Source organism: Peromyscus eremicus, chromosome 2 (assembly GCF_949786415.1).
Source record: "Peromyscus eremicus chromosome 2, PerEre_H2_v1, whole genome shotgun sequence".
In the NCBI taxonomy this organism is placed as follows: domain Eukaryota; kingdom Metazoa; phylum Chordata; class Mammalia; order Rodentia; family Cricetidae; genus Peromyscus; species Peromyscus eremicus.
The window spans coordinates 160,712,345-160,730,737 of NC_081417.1; the positions used below are offsets into that span (position 1 = coordinate 160,712,345).

General features: G+C 49.9%; 1 protein-coding gene across 1 annotated transcript; it reads right to left on the reverse strand.

The window, feature by feature from the left end:
- Positions 1 to 61: 61 nt before the first annotated feature.
- Positions 62 to 7,943, reverse strand: Phf13 (PHD finger protein 13). The gene is made up of 4 exons (XM_059255456.1): positions 7,501 to 7,943; positions 5,745 to 5,846; positions 2,829 to 3,363; positions 62 to 2,329 (listed from the first exon to the last, which is right to left on the reverse strand). The coding sequence occupies exons 1-4, from the start codon at positions 7,537 to 7,539 to the stop codon at positions 2,103 to 2,105; spliced, it is 903 nt and encodes a 300-aa protein (XP_059111439.1). The 5' UTR covers positions 7,540 to 7,943; the 3' UTR covers positions 62 to 2,102.
- Between the last annotated feature and the right edge of the window lie 10,450 nt (positions 7,944 to 18,393).

Genomic DNA, 18,393 nt, shown 5'->3' on the forward strand with positions numbered 1-18,393 from the left:
GCTGGTGACTGGAGAGGACCACAGTGTCCTTCAGCACAGGACACCTTAGGAGACACCAACCTCAAAGTAGCAATATCTTTATTTACAAAATATACAGTTTCACAGAAACAGCTTGCTTTATACACATAAACTTTATAATTACACAGAACCATGTAAACGATGTTGTCTGGCCTGGCCAAAGCCGATGGGAGAGGTCTACTTTGGGGGTGACACCTTTCCCTCCCCACATCATCAGCCATCAACCAGGAGCCCCTAGAAGGGTCATGCCCAGTTTGCATAAAGAAGCTGATTCCAGCTGCCCAGCTCAGTAAACCCCCAAGCCAAGGTGTCTGCCTTCCCACACCACCCACAGGGAAAGAGCCCCCTAAAAACACAAAGCAAGCAAACACTGAGATGAGGGTCGATGTATCCCAGAGGCATCAATCTCTGAGCACACATAACAATGGCCAGCTACACCGTTCCACAACAAAACCACTTATTTTTAAATGCACTTAAAAAAAAAATAGAACTACTGGAACTTTGGTTATTGTCAGGGTGAAAACACTGGACAAGTACTGTCATGGGGCGGGTCTTTGGCAAATTCCTCTAACTTGTCCTAGGTATTGACTCCTCTCAGAGTCAGACAATAGCCTGGGGACAGGACCTTCTGGAACAGCTCCTTCTCTATTGCAAAGTTCTCCCTTGAGGTCTGCGGGACCAACTGAGCTTCAGCAATGAGCATTTCTCTGTACTTTAATATGAGCAACAGGATTTTAAAAACAAACAAACAAAAAACTAAGACAGTTACTTAAACTGGACAAGTGTAAATATACTGAGGCCCTCCCCCTCCCAGCTCTGATTAGCAGTCACAGTCTGAACTCCTTTGGTCTTAAGATACTGTGGGAGTGCCTGATGACCCCACACAGGTGCTACACAGGAAAGAAATGGGACCCACTTGGACACTCCCTGCCTCAGGCCTAACAGAAAACAGTACTTAGGAGATGGACCCACTGCTTTGTTAACCCTCCTGAGAACATGCACTGGAGTGGTGAAGGAGGCCACTGCAGAGCCAGGGCCTCCCTCTTCCTTCACCCCTAGGACCACTAGTGTCCGGGGAGATGAGGCAGCCCTCCACCAGGCTAGAGCTCTTGTTCACACCTGGGAAACTGCAGACTGCTGCAAGCTGACGATGGTACAGCGCTATCAAACCCTCGCCTTGCCCCAGGAACCCAGCAGGCAGGCCAGCCTGTGTGGAGGGCGGATTCTTTTGAGCCATTATCTAAATGAACAACAGCACATAGGTCCCGAGGACACCTTCATCTGTGGGCTGCTACTGGAGCAGCTGAAGAACAGAGAACCAAGGGCTTCCAGAGGATAGCGCTGGGCACCCTGGGGCATGGACCAACGGCACAGAAAGGGCATCTAGGAAGACACTGGCCAGTACTTTGGGCTGTATCGTGCGAAAAAATGGTTTGCTTTTTTATATCGTGCAAAACAAGAAACTGAGTTATGAACACAGGACACCTCCACCCTCAACCCCCACTCTGTGGAGAAGTGGCTACATACTGTCCCTTCAAACAAACAGTGAAAAACCAAAGAATCACCGCTCACCCACCACCAAGGGCTCCTCTTGGGGACACCAGACCACTAAGGAAGCAGCTCCTTAGCCCAGTAAGTACAACGAGGCAGGGGCAGTGAGATCACAAAGGGGCAGGCAACTTGGATGGCTGCTGTATAGACACTTGTGATAAAAGACCAACACTGGAGAATAAACAGGCCAGGGAAACAGAACCACTCCCAAGCACAGAGGAGACACGGGACTGACAGCTAGCAGCAGCTCCCAACGGTGGAAACCGGCTAACAATGACTATGCCCGCACTCTCAGAGGAAGCAGACCTGGTGCTCAGTCTGCCTCCAACACAGAGAACACAGCCGGAGCAGCAGCTTTGACCACCATTTTATCTGCTCACTGGCTATGTACAGTTTTATCTGGACAGCTAGTCCTTTGCTTAGGCACCTGAGTGGCAGGGTCTGCCCGCACCAGAGCCAGGAGGTCTGTGTTCAACTAGGGAGGCCACAGAGCCCAGGCCCTTCCAGTCCCGCCTCTCCTTGCCAGCTCCAAATCAGTCCAGAAACAGCTTCCGGGAGCCCATTCGGGAACGATTGGAACGACGGATATCAAACTTGGAGTCCCGGCACTTTTGGCAGACAAACACTTCCGGAACATTGGATTTGCGGATCTTCGCACAGGACAGGTGAATCCAGGTGTGGCACTCATTACACTCTATCATGGGGCGACCAGCAAAGGGCTTCATGCAGAAACAGGTGACAAGATCCCAGGAATCATCATCTGGAAGGAAACAACAGTTCAGATGTGGGGACCTCCTGAGGCCTTCCTACCTGGAGCTGCACATAATGGTCTGAGTGTGGCCAAACCATCACTCCAGCTTAACTCGTTGAGCCAGTGTTCCTCTCTCAAGGCAGTGACTGCACCCCAAATGATGCTGAGATCCATGTAGGGGGCTACATCATTTCTGCACTCAGACTTAGAGAGAAGTAAGTCTTGGGCTGTATTCAGGAGCTAACAACTCTTTTAAGAGCATCTATCTGAGCAGAGGTGGCGCGTATCTAGAATCCCAGCACTCGGGAGGCAGAGGCGGGTGGATCGCTTGAGTTTGAAGCCAGCCTGGTCTACAGAGTGAGTTCCAGGACAGCCAGGGCTACAGAGAATATCAGGATATTAAAAAAAAAAAAAAAGCACCTATCTGCCCTTCCACACTTTCTCCTTTGAAAGATCCTAAGCACCCTGAGCCAACCCCAGGACCTAGCCCTCTGCTCGAACCACTCACCTGAGTCCACCATGATGTCCTCATCGTTGCCGGTGCTGTCTTCATCTCGGAAGACCACCTGCTTTCCCTGCCGGACAATAGTCCGTTTTCCTTCAGTCTTTATCTCTTTAACCTGATCAGGGGACACAGTAGCACAAGAGCCACTGGAGGGAGTGTCCGAGTCCCAGCCTGAGCAGGGGTCAGCCGAGGCCTGGGGAATATCCTGTACGGTGGGACTTGTGGGGGTCTCCACATACGGGTCTGCAGCCTCCAGCTTCAGCAAGCCCCCTCTGTATCCCTCCTTCACAGGCATGTCGCTGTCCCTTCGCTTCCTCTTCTTCTTCTTCTTCAGCTTGTCAGTTTTCTTCCTGTCCAGCAGGAAGTTACTGGGCTTTGCTCGCTGCAGGAGGGAAGGCTGCAGGTGGCTGAAGCAGCGGTCCGATACTGGCAGGGGCACTGAGGACGTAATGTCAGAGAAACCAGTGTCCCAGCCGTCACTGTCGACGGTGCCAGCAGTGCTGTTGGCGGGGCTGGGGCTGCTCCTCAAGGGGAGCTCCTGAAACAGAGCAACAGGGGCATGGTGGTCATTTCACCAGGCTCCAGGGCTGGGAGCCCCCCTCCCCCAGCAGGTCAGTCCTTCTGCACTCATCAAGTACAACTGGACCGGGACTCTAACCAGCATCACACTGGTACAACCTCAGGAGCATTAAGGTGCCAGCAGACCGGAAGGACACCTTTCCTGAGTGTGTCCTGCAGTCAGGACAAAGCTCACAGTTAAAAGGCTAAGGAGTAACTGGGCACTGGAGTGGCAGAGTGCTCTGCCTAGCATGCAAGGGGCCGTGAGTTGACTCCCACCCTCCAAGAGCCTACAAAAACTGCTACCAACACCCACTCAGGGTTAGTCTTCCCTGAAGAAGCAAAAGTACTCCTGCATTTATTCTCCTAACAGATTTCTTTCTTGGTTTTTCTGAGACAGGGTTTCTCTGTGTAGCCTTGGCTGTCCTAGAACTCCCTCTGTAGACCAGGCTGGCCTTGAACACAAGAGATACACCTGCCTCTGCCTCCTGAGTGCTGGGATTAAAGGCGTGTGCTGCTATATCTGGCTCCCAACAGGTATTTTTATAATTAAATGAATTTAAGTTAGTTTCAAATTTTTGACCTTCTTTAAAAAAAAAAAAAAAAAAAAAAAAAAAAAAAAAAAAAAAAAAAAAAAAAAAAACAGCTGGGCATGATGACCCATGCCTTTAAGAGAGGCAGGCAGCTCTCTAAGTTCAAGGCCAGCCTGGTCTACAGACTGAGTTCCAGGACAGCCAGGGCTACAGAGAGAAACTGTCTGGAAAAAAAAAAAAAAAAAGAAAAAAGAAAAAAAACGAACAAACAAAAAAACCCTGGAGACATCCCAAAATATTGCAAAATCTAAGTAGATAATTAGTGCCCCCAAATAGCAAGCTAAATGCTGCAGTTCGTACCATTCAATTATTTGCCAAGACTGGCAGCATTCTATGTGGTACAAAGTATGCATTATACAGCAGTAAGACTAAATCCATGCCATGATTTTATTTCCTCAATTACCAGATTCTGTTTGTAGCTTAGTGTGATATATACAGGATCCCAGCAGTCTGAATCCCACAGAGGCTGACATCCCCACTCCCCTTCGGCCTTTCCTTGGCAAGAAAAAAAAAACTCCTCCATGTACACAGAATATGGGGCATGGGTAAGAATCCCTCAAGACCCAGTTGTCTGGTATTCCCAGCAACTAGGCAAGATGTGAATCCTAGGGCAAGAGATTGTCCCCTCTGTGGCCTGGGTGTCCTCATCTTCAAGGCAGAGGGGAGAAAGAATGGCACTTGGTTCATTCTTCCTAAAGACAGTTGGCCTGGCCACTCGAGTACCGGCCCTTCTCAAAACAAAAACAAACAGCACAGGCACATAACCAACTACAGCTTTTACAAATACTTCTGGCCGGGCGGTGGTGGCGCACGCCTTTAGTCCCAGCACTCGGGAGGCAGAGGCAGGCAGATCTCTGTGAGTTCGAGGCCAGCCTGGGCTACAGAGTGAGTTCCAGGACAGGCTCCAAAGCTACACAGAGAAACCCTGTCTTGAAAAACCAAAAAAACAACAACAAAAAAAAAAAACAAAAAAAAAAACCCCAAACTTCTTTGTTGTTGCCATTAACACTTGAAAAGGAGTCCCTTAGTCAAGCTGGTCTGGAATTCACTACATGGCCCAGGCTGGCCCCAAACTTTTAAACAAACCTCCCATGTCTCATCCTTCTGAGTGTGGGGAGTACTAGAGTGAACGTAATGAATGTTGTAAGTTTGTTAAATCGCTGGACAGTGATGGCACACGTCTTTAATCCCAGCACTCAAGAGGCAAAGGCAGGCGATCTCTGAGTTCTAGGCCAGCCTGGTCTACAGAGTGAGTTCCAGGACAGCCAGACCTGTTACACAGAGAAACCCTGTCTTGAAAAACAAAAAAACAAAAAAACCCAGGCGTGGTAGCAAACACCTTTAGTCCCAACATTTGGGAGCCAGAGGCCAGCCTGGTCTACAGAGCAAGTTCCAGCACAGCCAGGACGACAAAAAGAAACCCTGTCTTGAAAAACCAAGATAAATAAATAAAAAATAAATAAATAAATAAATAAATAAATAAAATAATGAATGAATGAATGAATAAATAGATAGATAGATAAATAAATAAAAAATAAATAAATAAATAATAAATAAAATCTATTTGTTAAATTACTTCTAGACAAGCTTACTAAAGCTTTGGAATCATTTCCCTGTCTGAGCTCATCTAGGTCCCCAAAAAACTGATTGAAGCCAGGCTACCACCCAAACCTGGCACCAAGCGCTTCCAGACCCACGACTGGTGAAGCACCTGTAGCAGGAAACCAAGGTGCTGGGGGTCTGATGCTCCAAAATCTAGAGTAATTACCTCCTTCGGATAGGGGATGTAGCCAGCATAGGCCAAGACGAAGGTGCAGAATTTGTTGAAGTCTTCAACAGTGCGGCGCCTCTTACAACTGGGGGAGTACTCCTGTTGAGGGGAACAAAGGATATGTGAAGGAGACTCCAGGAGGGGAAGCTGACCAAAACAAAGCAAGCTGCAACTTTTATTGCCAACTCACACAACACGGCAGAATTTACAGTCTAGAAACAAGATAACGTGAGTTGGGGTCAAGAAACAACAAAGTGTTCTTAAGGTAGAAAGAGGAGTTTTAGGATTCTGTGCCAAGAACACTGGGAAACTAGCTAGAAGATAAAAAGCTTGTCTACAGTCCACCTTTTGGCACTCGCCTCATCTGTTTGTCCCTGCAGGCCTATCAGGAGCTCCAATATCTCCATTTTTGCTACAGATTTTCCACTTTGAAAACAAACTGCAGCTGCGGCTCTAAACAAAAATTAAGTGATTTCAAAAACCAGCTGCTTAATCTCTCCTTGCTCTCCAAACCTGACTCCCATGAGGCCAAGGCAGGGAGGGGGGCATCCTGCTCTCCTGGTAGGGGCGGGATGGCGGACACCCAAGTGTCCCTTGCACTGAGTCGGAATGGAGAGCCTACTGCTCCGCTTAGGTGCGCACTTCAGACGAAAGCCCAATCAGCCTGCTCAGGGGCCATTCTCAACGGCCAGAGCACCCACCACAAAAAGGGATTTCTCCCGAGAAGGCGGAGCATCGAAGGCTCCGGGAACATTCCCTGCGGTTGCTCGCGCAACTTGTCACCACCCCCCACCCGTGCTCAGGTGCTCGGCCACCTAGAAGAGGGGCACGGGGCCGACCTCCGAAAGCCTCCCGCAAAGGGGCGCGCAACGCAGCACTTTTAAACACGGTTCCAACTTGCTCCGAAAGGCCGCTCGCTCCCGCCCCTCGGCCAGCCCCGCAGGCGACCGAGCGGGCCGCGCGCTCCCGGCACTCGGGCAGCCACAAGGCCGCGCAACCGGGCCCCAAACTCCGGGAGAACTTTAATTTCGCCCCGAGGGACCTCGCAGTCGGGGAGGGGGGGGGGGCGGTTAGGGCCGCGGACGCGAGTGCGGGGCGGTGCCGCGAAGGCCACGGACCCGCCCTCCCTCCCGGAGCAGATGGCGCGCGCCGCCCGCCCGCGCAGGCCCCGGAAGGTGCGGGGCCCACCCCGCGGGGTGCGGGACGCCCGCGGGACCGGGGTGGGTGTCCCGGCGCCGCGCAGGCCCCAACGCCTCCCGCCCGCAGCTGCGACGCCGCGGACCCTCCGCGCCCCGCCCCGCCCCCGCCGCACGCCCCGCACACCGACCCCGGCCCGGAGGCGCGGCGCGGGGGCCGCTCCCCGGAAGGGGGGAGGGGCGGGCGCGGGAGACCGGCTCCCGAGTGCGGACCCCCCGGAGGTGGGAGCCGTGGGGGCGGGGCGCGGCCTGGCCGGCGGAGGGGGCGGCAGGACCGCGCGCGTAGCCGTTCCGAGGGGGCCGGGCCGCACCGGGGAGGAGGGGGGGAAGGACCCCGCGAGCCCGAGCCGGGGCGGCGGAGGGCCATGTCCTCGGGGCGGACGGTGGGCGCGGCGCCCGCGGAGGACCGGCGGGGAGCACAAGCGCGGGCCCGAGCTGGGGGCGCCGGGCGAACGTGGGGGAGGGCGGCCGGGCTCGAGACGGCTTCCCGGGGTCCCGCTCGGCCAGGAGCGCAGCCAAGGCCGGGGAAGGGGCGGCGAGGCGAAGCTCGCACTCACCTCGGGGTGGAAAGCGGCGGCGCAGGAGTCGGAGTCCATGTTCCGGGTGGGGGGCGGCGGCTGTGGGAGTGCCGAGGCCGGAGTGCGAGAGCGGGCCCGCAGGGCGCTCAGGGCCAGGGGGCTCCGGCACCGCGGAGGGCGAGGGCGGACCCGTCCAGGGAGGGGTCGCCCGGGCCGGAGGGGACGGGGGTGTCGGGGTGTCGCGTCGCAGGCTCGCTGATCCCGGACTGGAGTCTCCACAGCGAACTGAGTGGAGGATGCAGCTCCCACGACCGATGCTGTGGAGAGGCGGGAGAGACACTGAGGGGGGCGGCGGCGGCGACAGCGAGCGGGAACCCGACCGGCTCCCCGACCTGACGCCCAGTTCGGCTCGTGTCTCGGGAGGGAGGGCGGGAGCGCTGCGAGGGTCGTCGGGAACTGTAGTCCGGGATGGCTGGACTTCGTCAATGTGGGGGTGTGGCGCGCGCGGCGCGCAGCATTGTGGGAATCGTAGTCCCTAGAGCGGCGCTACGGTGCACAGAGGCTGTCTCAGAACTCCAACTCCCAAGAGGCTCTGCGGCAGCGGACGAGTGCGGGGCGGCGCTGACAGGACTCCCGAGGCCTCAGGAGCGGGGGAGGCGCGGGGGCTCCCACCTCCCGGCTGGTGGGGGAGGGGCGGCAGGCCGCGGGCTGCGCGGGGGCGGGGTCGAGCGGCGGCCTGGGTCTCGGAGGGCGGTGGCCCGAGCTCCGCTTTCTCCCGTGGGGCCTCGGCTTCGGCCTTTGTGGGGCGGGGGTGTCCCGGCGCCTAAGGCGGGATGGGGGCGGGCCGCTGACGTCTGCGGGGGCGGAGCGCACTTGTTTTCGTGGCCGCGGGCGTTTAGCTGGAGGTTCCGGGCGACCGCGGCGTTAGGCCTGGAGGGTCACTGGCGAGCACCCAGTGGGAGCAGCTTAAGATGGAACCGAACTCCGGGCCGGCGCGGCGCCGCCACACACGCGCCGGGTTTTTGTTTTCCTCCTCGCTGTCCTCAGGGCTGCGGCGACGGGAAAGGCTTCGCCTCCGGAGTTAAACGCTTTTCCTGGGATCCGAGAGGCGGCGGGTGCGGTGTAGACGCGCGAGGTGCGTGGTGCCCGCGGTGACTCCGGGGGCCGTGGTGTTGGGTGAGTGGGCAGTGCACCGAGACCAGACCAGGGTCTCCGTGGGTGTGGAAGATCGGCCCGGAACGCTGAGCGGAGCGCCTGGGTGACATTACCGTAAGGCTGTAACTGCTATTTTAACGTTAATGATCATTTAGAAGGGAAAATGTACGTATGCAGAATACACATTGTTCAGTCATGTATTTGACAACTTTAAAAGCTGTCAAAAGAGCGACGTAAAATTTTAAATCCGAATGAGAAAGACGAGGTTGAGAGCCTGTGAACAGCTCTATCAGCGATTATTGCTGTTTCCGTGGTTAAGCCAATTTTTATGTAAACAGTGATTAAGAGAATAGGTTTAGCCAGGTGTGGTAACCCATTATACCCAGCAGGCAGGAGCCCGCGGGACTTGAGGCCAGCCTGGTCTACACAGTGAATTGCTGGCCAGTCAGGCCTGCATGCTGAGACTTTGTGGGTAAGGGAGGGAGGAGGGGGAAGGAAGGAGAGAGGGAGTTACTACCTAACCGGAGGCCACCCTGAGCCCACCCTGAGCGATCAGAGACCCTAACAAAAACGGAGTTCATCTCAGAAACCAGCCTCAATTCTCTAAACCTAAATAAACTCTCTACCACAGTGACTGACTCAATAAAGGTAGTTTGCTGTTGTTTGGTGATTTCTGCGATATTGAAGCCCTGTTGAGGGAAGTAATGCACAGAAGAAATTACTACAGTGAATGTGGGCTTAGCCCGTAGGACCTCATTAATAACTTCCTTCAGAGTGGTCAAAAGCAAGTAGATAAAGAATTAGGATGTTACATAGTCTGTGTCCAGAGAAATGTCTGGAGATTGACTAGTTTTGCCCATGGTCAGACTCACCTGATGTGACTTAGTTTTTCCTGTATAAAAGACCTAAGAGTCAGGTGTGGTGTCTGCAGTTCCACACTCAGGAGGCTGAGGCAGGATTGCTGAAAGTTCAAACCCCCTCCTAGGTTACAGAGAGATCCTAAGGTTGACCTGAACAGTTTAGGGAAACCCTGTCTCAAGAGATTGGGGGTAGAGCACCTAAGATTGTGGCTAGAAATTCTGCACTTGCCTAGCTATAATGTGCAAGGCTCTAGGTTAGGATATGGTTATCTCTGGTAGTTCAAAGGTACACCAACAGCAGTTAAGCGCATTTCTTGTTCTTGCAGAAGACTCTGTTCAATTCCCATCACCCACATGGGTCTCACAACCCTCCGTAGCTCCAGTTCCTGGGAACCTAACACCCCTTCTGACCTCAGAGTTCACCAAGCACACACATAGTGCACAGACATGCATGCTAGCAAAAACACTCCTACACATAAATCTAAAAAAGAGCACTACTAGCATAATGCACACCTGTAATCTGAGTTTGGAAGATAGAGGAAAGAATTGGGAGTACAACAAGGTCAATCTTGGTTATGTAATGTCTGTGGTAAATATTTCACATCAAGTCATTCTCACATCAAGAAACTGGCTGAAGAGCTGCAGAGATGGCTCAGTGGTTAAGAGCAAGCACTGTTCTTCCAGAGGACTCTGTCCCCAGCACCCACATCAGACACCCCACAGCTGAGTGTAGCTCTAGGGGATCCAACACCCTCCTCTGGCCTCCATGGGTAATACTTTCAATATGCACAAACCCACACTCAGAAACACACATATGCACGTATTTTAAAGTAGAAGTAAGTAGTGGAGCTTAGTGCTGCATGCCTTTAATCCTAGCAGTTGGGAGGCAGAGGCAGGCACTGTCTTGAAAAGAACATAAATAATAAATAAAATAATAGTAAACCTAAATGGCAAACATCTTTAATCTCCACTCATTAGCAGAGGCAGGTGGATCTCTGTGAATGTGAGGCCAACTAGAGCTATGTTGTCTCTAATAGTAATAAAATCTGAGCTGGGCAATGGCGCATGCCTCCAGTCCCAGCACGCAGGAGGCAGAGGCAGATGGACCTCTGATTTCGAGGCCAGCCTGGTCTACAGAGTGAGTTCAAGACAGCAGGGTTACACAGAGAAACCTTGTCTCAAAAAAACCTAGAAAAATAATAATAAAAACTTCTAAAAATAGGAAACGGGGGAAGGAGACATGGCTCAGTGGTTAAGAGCACTTGTTGCTTTTACAGAGATCCTGGGTTCAATTCATGGCACCCACAGGGTGGCAGACAACCACCTGTAACTCCAATTCCAATAGGTCCTGTGTGTTCTTTTGACCTCTCTGGACACCAGACATGAACATGATGCACAAATACACGTGCAAGCAAAATATTCCTACACATACATAAACATAAAAGTTAAGAAAAAGACTAGTTAAGGCCAGTCGTGGTTGCTCATGGCTATAATCCCAGCATCAGGGAAGCTGAGCTGGGAGAATGGAGACAAGTCAGGAGTTCTGAGACAGCTTGGACTACATATATACTGAGGCTGTCTTAATACCCTCCCTCAAAAGGAAAATAAACAGGAAGTTGTCTATTCGATGGCAGTCTAGCATGCAGAAAGCCCTGGATTTGTCTAACATTGCTTAAAAATAAGTGGATAAATGATTCTCAGCCTATCATGGTGGCTCACCCAAGTACTAGCACTGAGAAGTCTGAGGCAGGAGAATTTCCCTAGTTCCAGGTCAACCTGAATTACAAAGCAAAATGCTGTCTCAAAACCCTGGTCTCTAGCTCGGGATATAGGTCCTTGGTACTTTCCTAGTATGAGTGAAATAAAATCGTATGTTCATGCCTAAAAACTGCTTAAATTTTTTCAAAGCCATACATCCTAGGGGCTGGAAGAATGGCTCAGTGGTCTAGAGTAAGGACCTGAGGCAGGAAGCTCACAATTCTGACATCCTCAACCATGAATATCTACATACATGTGTATACACACACACACACACACACACACGACTAAACTCTTTAAAAGGGAGGAGGCTGAAGAGATGGCTCCGTGGTTAGGTGGGCATACTGTTCTTATGGAGGGCTTCGTGCTGTCCCCAGCACCCCATCAAGTGGCTCACAATTGTGCCTCCACCTCTGGAGAAGTCCAGAGCCTCTGGCCTTCCCTGGCACTTGCATTCAATGTACTTAGCCACACACAGGTACATACATGTAACTGAAGATATTTTAAACCTTTTAAAATTGCTTTTATAGGTGTTTTCTGCTTACATGGACATCTGCACCATATGTGTGCAGTGATTTGGAGGTCAGGAGAGGGTGCGGTTGCTGGGAACCTAACCCTGGTCCTCTGCCAGCCAAGCAAGGGCTCTCAACTGCTGAGCTGCATCTCGGTTCCCTACATTTATTTTAGGTGTTTTGACCCAAACTGGCCCGCTGTGGTAGAGGCTCATTCTCTCGGGAAACAGTCTGCTTTTTGCCGTGTCTGCTTGTTTGAGGTGTACTGTACTGCTACTCTTGGCTCCCATGGCGAGAGGACCGACAGCTCCTTGAGTAGCAATGTTAGTCATGTCTCCAGATCCATGAGTCACCATATGTCTGCTTGTTGAATGCTAATTCTCAGACCATTGTAAGTGCTCATGAAAGAGCGGGGAAGAGGCCCAACACTAGCCCAGGCTGTGACAAGTTCAAATACTAGGAATACCCGGGTTTCCCAGTCATTTGAGGATGTGGTTATTTTAATTTCGTTCCCAAGTATATCCTCACCTACCTAGATCTCACTGCTCCAATACCTTCACTTGGGGGAACACTCTGCTCCGCTTTACTGTGCGATTGGAGTGTGGGTGTAAATTTTACCAGAGGCTTGTTCTGCCCGTAGTGGTTCTCTGATGGCTCTGCACCTGCTCCAGCTAAAGTATATTTTTAGGAATCCTCCTGCCCGTCCTGCTCAGGAGAGAGAGAGAGAGAGAGAGAGAGAGAGAGTGTGTGTGTGTGTGTGTGTAGATGTAGGTGTAGACTCATCAAATCACACTTTCTTTAGTGTGTAGTACCTGGGTTATAGGATGAGAATGTCTGTGAATAATTTAAAGTCAGTACTTTGCAAACTGCCTCATCAACTGGTACAGAGGCATAGAGAAATCAAGTCTGTTCCTTATGTTAGGTTCGTACTGGCAGACTACAAAGATAAGAAAAGTTGGAGAGGTGGCCAACACCTGTAATTCTAGCTCCAGGGAGTCTGCCATTCTCTTCTGGCCTCCTCGAACCCACACCAATATGCACATGCACGAAAACAAAATTAATATTTTTTATTATATGTGTATTCACAAGTATTGTGTCTGTGTATTTCTGTGTACCACATGTGCTTGGTGCTCCTGGAGGCTGGAAGAGGGTATCAGATCCCCTGAAACTGGAGTAACGAAAGGTTGTGGGTGCTGGGAGACAAACCTGGTTTCTGAGAGAGGAGCCAGTGCTCTTAATTGCTTAGCAGTCTCTCCAGCCCTTTAAAAAAAAAAAAAAAAAAAAAAAAAAAGAGCCAGGCATTGGTGGTGCACACCTTTAATCCCAGCCAGCACTCAGGAGGCAGAGGCAGGCGGGTCTCTGAATTCAAGGCCAGCCTGATCTACAGAGTGAGTTCCAGGACAGGCTCCAAAGCTACACAGAGAACCCTGCACACATCTTTAACCCCAGCACTCTGAAGGCCTAGGCAAGTGGATCTCTGAGTTTGGAGCCAGCCTGGTCTATCTCCAAGCCAAGCAGGACTGAATAAGGAGACCCTCTTTCCTTTCTTTCTTTGTTTTTTGGTTTTGGTTTTGGTTTTTTGGGGTTTTTTTGGTTTTTCGAGACAGAGTTTCTCTGTGTAGCCTCAATTGTCCTGGAACTCACTCTGTAGACCAGGCTGGCCTCAACTCACAGAGATCTGCCTTCCTCTGCCTACTGAGTACTGGGATTAAAGGCGTGTGCCACCACCGCCCAGCTAAGACCCTTTTCCAAAAAAATAAATATTTGAGACAAAAAATGAAGATAACTTTTCACAATGACCCAGGTTACTTCTTTTTTTTTTTTGTTTGTTTGTTTGTTTTTTTGTTTGTTTTTTTGTTTTTTTTGTTTTTCGAGACAGGGTTTCTCTGTGTAGCTTTGCACCTTTCCTGGGACTCACTTGGTAGCCCAGGCTGGCCTCGAACTCACAGAGATCCACCTGGCTCTGCCTCCCGAGTGCTGGGATTAAAGGCGTGCGCCACCACCGCCCGGCCCCAGGTTACTTCTTGCCTATCTAAAATTAGAATTCAAACACCAAAATGGAGTGGTTTGTTTTTCTTTTAACCAGGGATTGCCAGGCAAGCAGGTTGCCCTAAACTGAGAGTTTGGAATATGTGAATGAGTGAGTGTTTGGGGGATGGGTGAGGGGGCACTTTTGCTATATAGCCCAACCTGCCTCATACTCAGAATCTTCTTGATTTAGACTCCTGAATGCTAGAATTACAGGCTGTGCTACCACAGCCTGTGCAAGTAGTTTTTTAATTTAATTGTACTTTGTGCTTCTTAGTGTAGGTGGGCTTGAGTGTCATAATAGGGGTGGGGACAGAGGACTTGTGGGAGTTGATTCTCTCCTTCCACTGTCTCTTCCAAGGATTAAACTCAGGTCATCAGGCTTGGGAACAAATATCTTTACACTGAGCTACCTCACAGGCCCAGTGTTTGGTTGGTTGGTTGGCTGGTTGGTTGGTGGTTGGTTGGTTGGTTGGCTGGCTGGCTGGATGGATGGATGGATGGATGGCTGGATGGATGGATGGATGGTTGGTTGGCTGGCTCGCTGGCTGGTTGGCTAGGTTCTTTGTTTTATTTTGTTTTGTTTTTATTTAGATAGCACCACTGTTGAATCACACATATCATCCATTTCATTATCACAGCCAAGGTACTTGGGCCAGTCATTGTGGCACATGCCTTCAATCTCTGTATTTGAGAGGCAGAGGCATGCAAGATCTCTATGAGTTCAAAGCTAGCCTGGTCTACATAGCAAGTTCTAGGTGGCCAGGGCCACATAGACCCTGTCTAAAAAAAAAAAAGAAAGAAAAAAGAAAAAGAAAAAGGCAGCAGCCGTCTGGACAGACTTTTTATAATTTCCCCCAGTACTAGAAATTGAACCCTGGGCCCATGCATGCTAAACCATTCCACCCAATGAACTATATAGTCCCAGCCCTGTGTTTTTTAATGTTATTATCTTTTATTTTTATTTTATTCTAGATAAACTAGAATTTTCATGATTTTAAAATGTCTGAACTCCTGCTGATCTGATAGTTTACACCTTTCTCTCCAAACAGGAGCCTGCAGCACACCGGGTCCTGGATAACGAGGCCCTAAATCACCTTAGTACAGCCCAGCATTCCCTCAGATTCAGTCTCACTGTGTGATGTCATTGTTGCGCTGCACAGAGTGAATGTCCTACCTTGCCACGTTGAACCTTTGAGACTCCCAAGGAGGAGGAGGAACCAGCTAGCGTGCCTGGGTTAGTAAGCCATTCAAATTCCATACACAGCTGATAGGTCTAAATTTGGGCCTTTCTATTCTCACTGCATTCCTACACTGACTTGGATGGTCTCAAATGACTGCCTGTAGAGTTGAGGGTGTCATAATTTTTTTTTATTTTAAAAGATTTAGATTTATTTAGTATTTGGTATGTATGACTTGTTTTGGGTTTTGGTTTGTTTTTTTTTTGTTGTTGTTGTTGTTGTTTTTTGAGACAGGGTTTCTCTGTGTAGCTTTGTAGCCTGTCCTGGAACTCACTCTGTAGCTCAGGCTGGCCTCGAACTCATAGAGATCTGCCTGCCTCTGCCTCCCGAGTGCTGGGATTAAAGGCGTGTGCCACCACCGCCCAGCATGTATGACTGTTTTGCTTGCATGTATGTATGTATATACCATGCGTTTGCCTGATACCCTCAAAGGTCTGAAAAGGACATCAGATCCCCTAGGATTGGAGTTACAGGCAGTTGTGAACCATCATGTGGGTCCTCTGAAGAACAAGTGCTCTTATCTCCGGAGCCATCTCTTCACCCCCTAAACTGTTAATAATTTTAAAAACAGATCTAAGCCAGGCAGTGGTGGTGCACCATGAGGTCAGCTTCCTCTACAAAGCTAGTTCCAGGGTAGCCAGGCTTGTTACACAGAAAAAGCCTATCTCAAAACAAAACAAAAAAAAAACAAAGCCAGGTGGTGGTGAAGCCTTTAATCCAAGCACTCAGGAGGCAGAGGCAGGCAGATCTTTGTGAGTGCAAGGCCAGCCTGGTCTATAGAGCGAGATCCAGGACAGGCACCAAAGCTACACAGAGAAACCCTGTCTCGAAAAACCAAAAAAAAAACAGCAGACCTAAAAATCGTGAGAAGAATGTTAGCTTCAGCCAGTAGTAACGGCTGATGCCTATAATATCAACTACTTGACCATCAGAGGTGGAAGTATACAAGTTCTAGGCCAACCTGAGCAACTTAGTGACTTTCCTTCCTGCCAGAAAAGGAAAGGGCTGTGGGTGGAGCTCAGTTAGAATGTTGTCCAGCTAAATGTAAGGCCTGGAGGCCAGTGCCTTGCACTGCAGCCCAAGGAAGACAAGTCACAAGGGTTTGTGTTTATTTTTGAGACAAGGTCTCACTCTGTAGCCCAGGCTGGACTCAGAACTCAGGGCGTGGGTGGAGAGTTGGCTGGGCAGTTAGGAGCACTGCCTGCTCTTTTGGAGGACCCAAGTTCAGTTCCCAGCACCACCCACAGGGTGGCTCACAACCATCTGTAACTCTGGTTCTAGGGTCTCACATTCTCTTCTGAGCACCTCAGGCACCAAGCAAGTCCGTGGTGCACAGACAGACGTGAAGGCAAAACATGTCAAATGAGTAAATTTGATAAAAATTTAAACAAAAAAGAAAAGGTCCTATATAGTTAACAAAATTGTACATATTTAATAACTTTTTTTTTTTTTTTTTTTTTTTTTTTGGTTTTTCGAGACAGGGTTTCTCTGTAGCTTTGGAGCCTGGCCTGGACTAGCTCTGTAGACCAGGCTGGTCTCGAACTCACAGAGATCCACCTGCCTCTGCCTCCCGAGTGCTGGGATTACCGGCGTGCGCCACCACCGCCTGGCTTAATAACAAAATTTTAAGAAATTACCATTTTAATTATTTTTATATATTGGTTTTCTTTAAGATTTATTTATTTATTTTATGTATATGGTGTTCTATCTGCACATACACCTTTATGCCAGAAAAGAGCATCAGATCCCACTAGAGATGGTTGTGAGCCACCATGTGGGTGCTGGGAATTGAACTTTGGACTTTCCCAAGAACAGCCAGTGCTCTTAACCACTGCGTCATCTCACCAGCCCCTAATTTTTATACATTGTTAATGAAAATTTACTTATATTACTTTTCCCTTTCCCTTTCCTCCCTCCAGATCCTCCCATGTTCCCCCTCCAACTCCCTCTCTGTCTCCCCCTTACTCTCAAATTGATAGTCTCTTCTTGGTTATTATTGGTGTGTGGGTGTGTGCACCTGCACGCAAAAATACATGAATATAACCTGCTGAGTCTGTCGTTTGTTGATTGTGTGTATATGGTTTCAGGGTTGACCACTCTGTATTGGACAACCAGTTAATCATCCCTTGAAAGAACTAATTCTTTTTGTTTGTTTGTTTGTTTGTTTGGTTTTTTTTGTTTTTGTTTTTGTTTTTGTTTTTCGAGACAAGGTTTCTCTGTGTAGCTTTGTGCCTTTCCTGGAACTTACTTGGTAGTCCAGGCTGGCCTCGAACTCACACAGAGATCCGCCTGGCTCTGCCTCCCGAGTGCTGGGATTAAAGGCGTGCACCACCACCACCCGGTTTAATTCTTTTTTTTTTTTTTTAATTTTTCTGAGTTTCCATGTGTAGCCTTGGCTGTCCTGGAACTCGCTCTGCAGATCAGGCTGATCTCAAACTCACAGAGATCTGCCTGCCCCTGCCTCCAGAATGCTGGGATTAAAGTCATGTGCCACCATGGCACTGCTGGGAAGGACTAATTCTAAGCCATCATCAGTTCCTGTATTGTCTAGGGGTAAGACCTCGTGAAATTTCCCCTTTCCATATTAGCACGTCCACTGATGTTGCCGTTGTTCCAGGCCTGCTGACGTAGCCATTCCCAGGAGACTCTGTTTGACAGTCGACTTCCCGGTGTGCTGCTGGCTCTTAAAATCTCTCTGCCCTTCTTCTGGGGTGCTCCCCAGCTGTGATGTTGATGTACCCTTGGGCTGGGCTCCCCACAATCTGCTTATCCTTGTGTCCAGTTGTGGTTTTCTGTGATACTCTCCATTTTCTGTAAAGGGAAACTTCTTACAGGGGTGATGCCGCACTTACCCAGAACAGACAGCGGCTCAAGAACCAGGAGGGGTCTGTGAGCCGTTTGTCTGGAGCAAGGTTTGTGGGCAAAGAAATTGGTAATGGGGTGTAATTAATTTTTGTGTGACAAGGTCTCATTGTAACCTTACCTGTCATGGAACTAGCTATATAGACTGTTGTGGAATAGAATATTTGTTTAAATAAAGATGTGTTATATTCATTTGTTGCAGAATAATTGTTTAACTATGTAAATATGTGTTGCTGTTTCACCTTGCCTGCCTAAGGCATCTGATTGGTCTAATAAAAAGCAGTGGTGTGGTGGTGCAAGCCTTTAATCCCAGCACTCGGGAGGAAGAGACAGGCAGATCTCAGTGAGTTTGAGGCCAGCCTGGTCTATACAGCTAATTCCAGGACGGCCAGGGCTACAACAGAGAAACTCTGTCTTTATAAAAGAAAAGAAAAAAAAAAAAAGCTGAATGGCCAGTAGCTAGGCAGAAGAGGGATAGGTGGGACTGGAGGGCAGAGAGAAAAGGGGAGCCAACCA

Coding starts and splice junctions, on each gene's coding strand:
- Phf13 (XM_059255456.1), bottom strand. CDS start 7,539: ATGGACTCCGACTCCTGCGCCGCCGCTTTCCACCCCGAG. Junction 5,847..7,500: donor CCGCCGCTTTCCACCCCGAG/GTGAGTGCGAGC, acceptor TCCCCTCAACAG/GAGTACTCCCCCAGTTGTAA. Junction 2,330..2,828: donor GGACATCATGGTGGACTCAG/GTGAGTGGTTCG, acceptor GTTTCCTTCCAG/ATGATGATTCCTGGGATCTT.